Source organism: Nerophis ophidion, unplaced genomic scaffold (genome assembly GCF_033978795.1).
Source record: "Nerophis ophidion isolate RoL-2023_Sa unplaced genomic scaffold, RoL_Noph_v1.0 HiC_scaffold_60, whole genome shotgun sequence".
In the NCBI taxonomy this organism is placed as follows: Eukaryota; Metazoa; Chordata; class Actinopteri; order Syngnathiformes; family Syngnathidae; genus Nerophis; species Nerophis ophidion.
In genome coordinates, this window is record NW_026906982.1 from 36,605 (window position 1) to 49,210 (window position 12,606).

At 42.2% G+C, this 12,606-nt stretch overlaps 1 protein-coding gene across 1 annotated transcript in view; it reads left to right on the top strand.

The window, feature by feature from the left end:
- LOC133547078 (cGMP-specific 3',5'-cyclic phosphodiesterase-like) overlaps nucleotides 1-12,606 on the top strand; it is a gene marked incomplete at its 5' end in the record, with an annotated part of 48,347 nt that overhangs the window by 29,392 nt on the left and 6,349 nt on the right. The window contains 2 exons of the mRNA XM_061892873.1: nucleotides 7,324-7,398; nucleotides 12,327-12,410. Of these exons, the coding sequence (XP_061748857.1) occupies nucleotides 7,324-7,398; nucleotides 12,327-12,410 (159 nt within the window). The remainder of the gene's footprint in view (nucleotides 1-7,323; nucleotides 7,399-12,326; nucleotides 12,411-12,606) is intronic.

The window sequence follows — 12,606 nt, forward strand, 5'->3', positions numbered from 1 at the left end:
GTGTGTATACACACATATGTATATAGACAGACGTACACATTACATATACATATATATATACATATATGCACATTAAACATACATGTATTTATATATCTATACACCTATATACATACATCTAACCCTATACACATATATACATATAGATACGACTCGTCATACATGTATATATGTATTTGTACACACATATATATATATATATATATATATATATATATATATATATATATACACTATTTATATATGTGTATGTATGTATTTGTACCTATATATGTATTCCATGTTTTGGACACTCGGGTGAAGAGAGGGGCGGAGCTTTCTACCGATCACCACCTGGTGGTGAGTTGGCTGCGATGGTGGGGGAGGATGCCGGACAGACCTGGGAGGCCCAAACGCATTGTGAGGGTCTGCTGGGAACGTCTGGCAGAGTCTCCTGTCAGACAAAGTTTCAATTCCCACCTCCGGAAGAACTTTGAACATGTCACGAGGGAGGTGCTGGACATTGAGTCCGAGTGGACCATGTTCCGCACCTCTATTGTCGAGGCGGCAGATCGGAGCTGTGGCCGCAAGGTAGTTGGTGCCTGTCGGGGCGGCAATCCTAAAACCCCTTGGTGGACACCAGCGGTGAGGGATGCCGTCAAGCTGAAGAAGGAGTCCTATCGGGTCCTTTTGGCTCATAGGGCTCCGGAGGCAGTGGACAGGTACCGACAGGCCAAGCGGTGTGCAGCTTCAGCGTTCGCGGAGGCAAAAACTCGGACATGGGAAGAGTTCGGGGAAGCCATGGAAAACGACTTCCGGACGGCTTCGAAGCGATTCTGGACCACCGTCCGCCGCCTCAGGAAGGGGAAGCAGTGCACTATCAACACCGTGTATGGTGCGGATGGTGTTCTGCTGACCTCGACTGCGGATGTTGTGGATAGGTGGAAGGAATACTTCGAAGACCTCCTCAATCCCACCAACACGTCTTCCTATGAGGAAGCAGTGCTGGGGAATCTGTGGTGGACTCTCCTATTTCTGGGGCTGAGGTCGCTGAGGTAGTTAAAAAGCTCCTCGGTGGCAAGGCCCCAGGGGTGGATGAGATCCGCCCGGAGTTCCTTAAGGCTCTGGATGCTGTGGGGCTGTCTTGGTTGACAAGACTTTGCAGCATCGCGTGGACATCGGGGGCGGTACCTCTGGATTGGCAGACCGGGGTGGTGGTTCCTCTCTTTAAGAACGGGGACCGGAGGGTGTGTTCCAACTATCGTGGGATCACACTCCTCAGCCTTCCCGGTAAGGTTTATTCAGGTGTACTGGAGAGGAGGCTACGTCGGATAGTCGAACCTCGGATTCAGGAGGAACAGTGTGGTTTTCGTCCTGGTCGCGGAACTGTGGACCAGCTCTATACTCTCGGCAGGGTTCTTGAGGGTGCATGGGAGTTTGCCCAACCAGTCTATATGTGCTTTGTGGACTTGGAGAAGGCATTCGACCGTGTCCCTCGGGAACTCCTGTGGGGAGTGCTCAGAGAGTATAGGGTATCGGACTGTCTTATTGTGGCGGTCCGTTCCCTGTACGATCAGTGCCAGAGCTTGGTTCGCATTGCCGGCAGTAAGTCGAACACATTTCCAGTGAGGGTTGGACTCCGCCAAGGCTGTCCTTCGTCACCGATTCTGTTCATAACTTTTATGGACAGAATTTCTAGGCGCAGTCAAGGCGTTGAGGGGTTCCGGTTTGGTAACCGCAGGATTAGGTCTCTGCTTTTTGCAGATGATGTGGTCCTGATGGCTTCATCTGACCGGGATCTTCAGCTCTCGCTGGATCGGTTCGCAGCCGAGTGTGAAGCGACCGGAATGAGAATCAGCACCTCCAAGTCCGAGTCCATGGTTCTCGCCCGGAAAAGGGTGGAGTGCCATCTCCGGGTTGGGGAGGAGACCCTGCCCCAAGTGGAGGAGTTCAAGTACCTAGGAGTCTTGTTCACGAGTGAGGGAAGAGTGGATCGTGAGATCGACAGGCGGATCGGTGCGGCGTCTTCAGTAATGCGGACGTTGTACCGATCCGTTGTGGTGAAGAAGGAGCTGAGCCGGAAGGCAAAGCTCTCAATTTACCGGTCGATCTACGTTCCCATCCTCACCTATGGTCATGAGCTTTGGGTCATGACCGAAAGGATAAGATCACGGGTACAAGCGGCCGAAATGAGTTTCCTCCGCCGTGTGGCGGGGCTCTCCCTTAGAGATAGGGTGAGAAGCTCTGCCATCCGGGAGGAACTCAAAGTAAAGCCGCTGCTCCTCCACATCGACAGGAGCCAGATGAGGTGGTTCGGGCATCTGGTCAGGATGCCACCCGAACGCCTCCCTAGGGAGGTGTTTAGGGCACGTCCAACTGGTAGGAGGCCACGGGGAAGACCCAGGACACGTTGGGAAGACTATGTCTCCCGGCTGGCCTGGGAACGCCTCGGGATCCCCCGGGAAGAGCTAGACGAAGTGGCTGGGGAGAGGGAAGTCTGGGTTTCCCTGCTTAGGCTGTTGCCCCCGCGACCCGACCTCGGATAAGCGGAAGATGATGGATGGATGGATGGACATGTATACATATAAATATATATACACACACACTTTATTTATATATAAATACATATACACAAATGCATGCTAGCATACATACCCACCGATAGCTAGCTAGCTAGCTAGATAGATAGATGAATGGTTAGTTAGATGGATAGGACTTGTCCAGGGTGTACCCTGCCCGAATTCAGCACCATCCACGACCCCAAAAGGGACAAGCGGTAGAAAATTGATGGATGGCTATACATACATATACAGCCGTGATCAAAAGTTTACATACACTTGTAGAGAACATAATGTCATGGCTGTCTTGATTTTCCAATAATTTCTACAACTCTTATCTTTTTGTAATGGAGTGATTGGAGCACACTTGTTAGTCACAAAAGACATTCATGAAGTTTGGTTCTTTTATGGGTCTACTGAAAATGTGAGCAAATCTGCTGGGTCAAAAGTATACATACAGCAATGTTAATATTTGCTTACATGTCCCTTGGCAAGTTTCACTGCAATAAGGCACTTTTGGTAGCCATCCACAAGCATCAAAGGTTGCCAGAAACTACCACAAAAATATAAGAGTGGTAGAGATTATTGAAAACTCAAGACAGCCATGACATTATGTTCTTTACAAGTGTGTGTAAACTTATGATCGTGACTATACATATATATACTCACACATATATACATATATATAGATATACATACATATACAGTAGATATATACATATATATATACACACACACACATATATACATACATATATATAAACATATATATATACACATATATATATATATATATACACACACACATATATATACATACATATATATAAACATATATATACACATATATATATATACACACACATATATATATATATAGATATACATATATATACATACATATATATATACACACACACACATATATACATACATATATATAAACATACATATATACACATATATACACACACATATATATACATACATATATATGTATGTATTTGTATATATACACATATACATACATATATATATACACACACACAGATATATCTATGTGTGTATATTTATATATATATATGTATGTATATATATATATATATGTATGTATATATATATATATATATATATATATATATATATATATATACATATATATATATATATGCTCGTATTGCGTAGGTCATGTATTTCAATGATTTCTCCCTTCATTTCAATGACTGTCATCCACTTATTCTCAGCACTGTATTCATGCTCACTTTCTTACCAGCCGTGATTGGAAAAATAACTTTTGTCGGTTTGTTGGGGTGTTGGAAAAAAAAAATCTGATGGATCGCGATTCTTAAACGATTAAAAATGTATTTAAAAAACAGACTACATTTGCGGTGGGGAAGTAGCTGAAGCTGGCTTGTAACCCACATTTGCAACCTAAAGCGCAACAAATAGATGGCTGGTATCTGAAAAGACCCCACACCTGGGGCGCCCGTGCTGTAAGCCCAAATAACCGTTGTGTTATTAAGTGAATTATATTTATATAGCGCTTTTCTCTAGTGACTCAAAGCACTTTACACAGTGAAAGCCAGAAGACATGACAGCCTTGAATAGCATTGGCACGTCCATTGTGTAATGTGATGTCCCCCGGTGGTCTTCGTTAGCTTGCTGAAGTGCAAGCTGAGTGGAAAACAATATTGCTCTCACTCTGCTGACCCATCATGTCACAGCTCTCCTCATTAAACATCATCAACACAACAAGCAACAGCTGAGGCCTTGTCCTCACTTGCCTCACACCACTTTCTCCCTACAAGGACTTTTGGAAGACACAGCGTTTTTTTTTTAATTCTAACTAAAACACTCTCTCTCTCTCTCTCTCTCTCTATATGTATATATATATATATATATATTGATTGGATTATCCAGAGAATAGTGCTCGATACCGTGGTAGAGCGCAATATGTATGTGTGGGGAAAAATCCCAAGACTACTTCATCTCTACAAAACTGTTTCATGAGGGGTTCCCTCAATCGTCAGGAGATTTTTTAATGTATATATAAATGTATGTAAAATAAAAAGGGACAAGCGGCAGAAAATACATGGATGGATAGATAATTTTACATAAACTTATCCCTTCCCATCATCATCAATCAAAATGTGTGTATGAAGCCCTCAATCACGAGTGTCCGGAAGGGCTTTAAGACCTCACAAGGGTTCAGGTTATCCATCCATCCATCTTCTTCCGCTTAGCCAAGGTCAGGTAGCGGGGGAAGCAGCCTAAGTGGGGAAGCCGAGGCTTCCCTCTCCCTAGCCACTTTGTCCAGTTCCTCCCGGGGGATCCCGAGGCGTCCCCAGGCCAGCCGGGAGACATAGTCTTCCCAACGTGTCCTGGGTCTTCCCCGTGGCCTCCTACTGGTCGGACGTGTCCTAAACACCTCCGGGTGGCATCCTGACCAGATGCCCGAACCACCTCATCTGGCTCCTTTCCATGTGGAGGAGCAGCGGCTCAGCTCCTTCTTCACCGCAACGGATCGATACAGCGACCGCATTACCAAAGACGCCGCACCGATCTCACAATCCACTCTTCCCTCACTTGTGAACAAGACTCCGAAGTACTCGAACTCCTCCATTTGGGGCAGGGTCTTTCCCCAGATGGGGAAAAAAAAACAGAAACCTTGAAGGGATTGCGTATGTAGCGACCGCACTTCCAAGGTGATCGGCTGCAATGGATGTGGTGTGTGTATAGTGATTGAATTCATAGATCATGTGGGAGTCCAGTCCATCGGGAAACCGGCAGATAGTCATGAAGGGATCTTCTTCCAGACTCAGTCAGGTCAGCTACACAGTTGTGCATGGAAGAGTGGTCCATGTCGGGTCTCAATTCTCTGGTCGATTAACATGTAAGTGTCTATAATAGCCTACTATCAAAATGACTGTGTTGCAGGCTGAAGCAAATCTTTGTTGACATTTAATATTTATTCTACATATTTTAACAACATTAGAAACAATTAGTAAATCAGGGGCTACTCAGAAGGTGAGATAACCCCTGGATATGACTGGCATTCACGCACAGTATAAAACATTTGGTGGACAAATATGTTGTCCAATAAATTTATTACAATCTTTGGCAAGCTAGGTAACGTCTGCTATGGTCTGGAACAACATGGCACACAAACAACTATCTGAAATGCAGCCAATATTACATATAGATAATGTGCCATGAAATATGCAAATATAAATTATATACACAGAAGACATAAGTAAAGGAAAATAAATGATCTCAAATATAAAGATAGCCTAAATAGCGTGTTAGCATTGATTAGCTCGCAGTCATGCACTGACCAAATATGCCTGATTAGGACTCCACACAAGTCAATAACATCAACAAAGCTCACTTTTGTGCATTGACGCACAGTATAAAACATTTGGTGGACAAAACGCGACCAAGGAGGAGTGGAAGATTTCACATGTAGCACTCCAACAAGTCAATATTATCAACAAAGCGCACCTTTGGGCATTAAGGCACAGTATAAAACATTTGGTGGACAAAACGAGACAAAGGAGTGGAAGATTTCACATGTATCACTCCAAAAAGTCAATAACATCAACAAAGTGGCCTAGTGGGTAGAGTGTCTGCCCTGAGATCGGTAGGTCGTGAGTTCAAACCCCGGCTGAGTCATACCAAAGACTATAAAAATGTGACCCATTACCTCCCTGCTTGGCACTCAGCATTAAGGGTTGGAATTGGGGGTTAAATCACCAAAAATGATTACCAGGCACGGCACCTCTGCTGCCCACTGCTCCCCTCACCTCCAAAGGGGTGATCAAGGGGTGATGGGTCAAATGCAGAGAATAATTTTGCCACACTTAGTGTGTGTGTGACAATCATTGTTACTTTAACTTAACTTTAACAAAGCGCACCTTTGGGCATTCACGCACAGTATAAAACATTTGGTGGACAAAATGAGACAAAGGAGTGGAAGATTTCACATGTATCACTCCAAAAAGTCAATAACATCAACAAAGCGCACCTTTGGGCATTCACGCACAGTATAAAACATTTGGTGGACAAAACGAGACAAAGAAGGGGTGGAAGATTTGTCAACAAAAAAACAAATTGGTGAGTTCAAGAACCGCCGAAATGAGGAATAAACGATGTTCACCAAATGCTCTCATCAGTGAAGCATACACACAAACATATTAAACAGTGGGCTTTCCGATATTTGGCAAGGTTTCTGTCATGTTTGTCCTTAAACAAAAAAAAATGTTTTCATCTTTTTCCATTTTCGATCCTTTTTTAAAAATCCTCCAGGGAGCCACTAAAGAGCCGTGGGTTACGGACCCCCGTCCTGTACGGTTCTCAAAATGTTTCCGTCAAAAGACCAACTTTTTCCTGAACTACAATATCTTGTTAGAGGTCACTTCACCTGCTCAGTGGCCTAGTGGTTAGAGTGTCCACCCTGAGATTGGTAGGCCGTGAGTTCAAACCCCAGCTGAGTCATACCAAAGACTATAAAAATGGGACCCATTATCTCCTTGCTTGGCACTCCGCATTAAGGGTTGGAATTGGGGGTTGAATCACCAAAAATGATTCCCAGGCGCGCTGCTGCTCACTACTCCCCTCACTTCCCAGGGGGTGATCAAGGGTGATGGGTCAAATGCAGAGAATCATTTTGCCACACCTACCGTGTGTGTGACAACCATTGGTACTTTAACTTTCATGTCCACTTCTATTGTCCAAAGACTTCAGGCCTAACTTTAGAATAACGGCTACTTTTTTCCATCTCATGCAGATCGCGGAGCTTGTGGCGACCGAGTTCTTTGAACAAGGCGATAAAGAGAGACAAGAGCTGAACATTGAGCCCATTGTAAGTACTTTCTAAAAAAAAAAAAAAAAATGTTCTCTTGAACTTTAGTCTTCGAAGATAATTAAAAACATTTTCATACTGTAAAGTTACACATTTGTTAATTAAAAAACACAATGACTTTTTCTTGTTGACTTACAAATTCAATGTCTAAAATAGGGATGTCCCGATCCAGGTTTTTGCACTTCTGATCCGATACCGGCCTATCCGAGCATGTATTAAAGTGTAAAGTTATTTAGCCTACTTAGTTGTCAGATTCATGTTGAAAAAGATTTTAGTACTCTTGATAAAAACTAGCCAGCTGAATTAGGTGAGTTTGAATAATACACAATAGTTGGTGTTCAAGGATAAACACAAAATAGACAAAATTATACATGACAAACATAAATGGGATCATTAAACAGTAAAAAAGTGAACAGTATTGAGTGCAAATAATGCTGTAAACATTATTTAAAAAAGCCAAACACACAAACAACCTGAGTGGGATATAAAAATGTCTATACCTCAACATCAATACTTGCTCTTGAACAACTGTAAACTTTAAAAAAAAAAACTATCTACACACTCCTTTCAATTATTTGCCCCAGTCAGGGGCGGCAAACAATTGAAGTCCAAGCATAATGGGAAGATTTTTTCTAACAAAGACGAGCACTTAAAGATGCTCAGGTGTCAGCCTGCTCCTGCTCGCTTGACTTTATTGTGGCATGTTTTGCACTCCACCTCTTCATCTTTTTTAACGGTTAGAACACGGACCTGTTGATGTTAGTGTTGTGTCGTTCGCAAACGATTTGTTTGAATGAACGAATCTTTTGAGTGAACGTACTGAACCGAATCACTTCATGAACTGATTCGTTCCTTTCTCAGTTCAGTTGAGCTCTGCCGCGACCATGCCGGTATGAGTGGAACTGGCGCTTTCTGTGACTCACTGAACCCTCGACGTCGGCGAATGACGCAGCCAGCTACTCATCAGGGGGACGGGGGGAGGGACTGAGCGAACGGTTCGTTCACCGCGGATTAACGACATGAATCACTCAGTGAACGACAACGCTCTCGCTCCCTGCGCTGCTTGCCCCAATGCTGCGAGTGATTCTCCTCCCGTCGCGGGGATATGTTTCATCCGTTCTCCATTCATTCTCCAAGCTAACCGCTAATGTTGACTCAAGCCACATGAAAACAAGCTATTTATTTTCTTTTTTATTGCATATTTAAGTTGATATTTCCATTTTTATATTTTTAAATGTTAGCTACAGAATTTTTTGTTTTAATGTTGGCCTTTCTGGCACTTGGTTTAATATTTGTTTTGTTTTATTTAATGTAGCCTATTTATTTTCTTTTTGTTTGCACATTTAAGTTTATATTTTCTTTGTTATATTTTTAAACCTAGGCTACAGAACATTTAGTTTTTATGTTAGCATTTCTGGCTCTTAATTTATTTGTTGTATTTTGAAGGTATTTATTTTCTTTTTGTTTGCATATTTAAGTTTACATTTTTTTTGTTACAGAACAATTAGTTTTTATGTTGGCATTTGTTAAGGGTTTCCTAATTTAATATTTGTTTTTGCACTAAACAAACGACGCCTATTTATTTAACTGTTGATTGCAAACATTTTAGTAGGCTATTACTATTTTTTTTATTTCCCACTTTTTATTTATTTCTTATTTTCATTTCAGTGCAAGAAAACATATTTTACAACCATGACAGTTAGTCACACTTTGTTTATTGGACAGGCCGGAAACGCACACACAGTGTTTTTAAAAGTAACGGAATGTCTACTACAGCTGCAATGTCTGTTTGCGAACGTCAAGGGGAGTCTGTCAGGGCAGAGAGCGATTCACGTCTGTCGCCCTCTGCCCCACAGAACTGTAGCTGAGTGATTCAGGCTCGCTTCACGAACCTACAAGTACTGACTGGTTGTCTCTGAGGACGTGAATCACGTTCGCGCTGCACTCACTCACTCACTCAGAATCAGGACTCGCGATTCGCGAACCTACTGACAAAGAGAACTAACTGTGTCGCGGAGGAAAACGTCACATTGAGGCTCTCGTTCAGTCACTGTGCGTGTCGTTCATTGGGTGCTGAGGGCTTGTGTCGTTCGCGAACTGACACATACCGAGATCTGCCGCTGGGGAAACAGTTACTGACTGAGTCAAGATTCGACGACCTGCACACAGAACTGCTGCTGCAGTGAACACATTTTTTGAACGAATCAATTTAAGGAACTGATTCTAGTGGTTCAGTACAGTCAAAAGAACTGTTGATCGCATCAATAGTAGATGTGTTGAAGGTGTGCTGGAAAATGCGGAACGGTGCGTAGGGAGCAGCAGAAGAGTGGAATGTATTATTTAAATCGGTGCGTTGAAAAACACTGACCGGATTTTTTTTTAAAACTGGATCTGGATCGGCATTTTCCCATGCCTTGCCGATAAGAAATTTTGGGGCAAATATCGGCGGCCGACTCTAATCTAAAATGACAATGATACAAATTTCTCCTTTTATTTGTTAACAGCAGGGCATTTTTCAACATTCAACAGTTCTCTCAAACGTACATTTTTTCCTCATAAAATGTGTTATTTTATGCCAGTGTTTCTTAAAGTGTAATACTTGTAGTATCACCGTACTTATGAGTGCGTGAACGATACATAAACATCCAGCTAAATTATTAATGAAGCCACATTCTGACCAGGAAATGTGACGACATATATTTAACTCTTGGGTCTACCGTTAATACCAAAAAGGTAAGGACTAGAGATGTCCGATAATGGCTTTTTTGCCGATATCCGATATTGTCCAACTCTTAATTACCGATTCCGATATCAACCAATACCGATATATACAGTCGTGGAATTAACACATTATTATGCCTCATTTTGTTGTGATGCACCGCTGGATGCATTAAACAATGTAACAAGGTTTTCCAAAATAAATCAACTCAAGTTATGGAAAAAAAATGCCAACATGGCACTACCATATTTATTATTGAAGTCACAAAGTGCATTTTTTTTTTTAACATGCCTCAAAACAGCAGCTCGGAAATTGGGACATGCTCGCCATGAGAGAGCATGAGGAGGTTGAGGTAGGCGGGGGTGTTAAAGTTAGTGCTGCAAGGGGTTCTGGGTATTTGTTCTGTTGTGTTACGGTGCGGATGTTCTCCCAAAATGTGTTTGTCAGAGTGTCAATAAACCTTAAAGGCGCTGCCTTTGCGTGCCGGCCAAATCACATAAGATCAACGGCTTTCACAAACACAACCATACAGGTCACACTGAGGGTGGCTGTATAAAGAACTTTAACACGGTTACATATATGCCCCACACTGTGAACCCACACCAAACAAGAATGCCAAAACACATTTTGGTAGAACATCCGCACCGTGACACAACATAAACACAACAGAACAAATACCCAGACCCCCTTGCAGCACTAACTTTAACCCCTCCACCCCGCAAACCTCAACTTCCTTGTGTTCTCTCAGGGAGAGCGTGTCCCAAATTCCAAGCTGCTGATTTGAGGCATGTTAAAAAAAAAAAATGCACTTTGTGACTTCAATAATATGGCAGTGCCATGTTGGCATTTTTTTTCATAACGTGAGTTGATGAGGTGGCGAGTTGTCCAGGGTGTACCCCGCCTTCCGCCCGATTGTAGCTGAGATAGGCGCCAGTGCCCCCCGCGACCCCAAGAGGGAATAAGCGGTAGAAAACTGATGGGATGGATGGAGTTGATTTATTTTGGAAAACCTTGTTACATTGTTTAACGCATTCAGCGGGGCATCACAACAAAATTAGGCATAATGTGTTGATTACACGACTGTATATATTAAGGGTTGGACAAAATCGGAATATCGGCAAAAAAGCCATTATCGGACATCTCTAGTAATTATGCAACATGATCAAAGGGTCAAATGCAGAGAGTAATTTCGCCACACCTAGTGTGTTTGTGACAATCATTGGTACTTTAACTTTAAACGCCTGACTCACCTGTCAAGGAGGAAAGATCTTCTCCGCCTTCAATTGTCTCCATCTTTCAAAAGGCATCTCCCGATACAAATCCTCGTTTTCTTCCTGGCTTTGTCATGAATACGTTTAGAATGGTAACGAGGCCTTTTAAAATTGACTTAGGTCTGACATGTTTAGTAACTTTACCTGTGGCAGTAGGTAGATGAATATGGTGGTGTGTAACTTGCAACCTGAATGTGACACACTAACAGACTTTTTAATTGGTCAAATGGTGGAGGGCGGGGCATCGAAATGAAAGCAATAATATTTCGGGGCTGTAAATCTAATTTTGAAATGAGCATATCCCGGCTGAACTACTGTTATCAGTTATGGAGGTATTGGAACAGAACACGGTTTATTAATGCCTTTTGTCATATCAGGGCTGTTTAATGATGACTTGACATGGAATTCCTACATATGGCAACTTTAAATTTTATACTTAAGCTAACAAACACAGTTCAGTTGAAACCCTCACTGACGTCACATGTCACTTGGAAACAGACTGCATTCCTAAACTTATATATGTCAAGTTTTAAAGAAATATATTTCTCTAGTACTTCATTATATTAGTAATAAATAAAGTAACTAACTATAATTAAATGTAATTTGGTGTTGAGTTACAACTAAACACGTTGCACGCTTTTTTAAAATATGATATATATCGTATGTTACGAGGGATATCAGTTTTGGTCCGTATCGCACAGACTTCTCTGGGCTGAAGGCCAGAACTTAACAAGTTTAGTTGACTATGGAATGCGATAATTGAGCTTCATAGCTATCAATCACAGCTGCATGCTCACATGAAATCTTTTCATGTTAGAAATGATTTTGAAAAAAAAAGGATGCTATTGATACCGGTGAGTCACGGTCTTCTTTGAACTGTACACGTGGACTGAAGTTATTTGTGCTTCAACTACTTTCTAATCAACGTTCAATTTTAGGACCAAATGAATCGGGAAAAACGAGACAAGATTCCCAGCATGCAAGTTTCCTTCATTGATGCCATCTGCATTCAGTTATATGAGGTAATTGGTGCATTAACCCTTTAAATGCTTGTTCAACACCAGTTTTGTGGTGGGAAAATGGAGTACGAACGCTGTGGTGTGCATGACAGGTTAAGACTTTGCCTTGAAACTACACAGCTCTCTATCTTGCCTTTACGACTAACAATTGTCTTAATGTTGCAACATTATAGTGCAAGATATCACGTTTATGTACGAT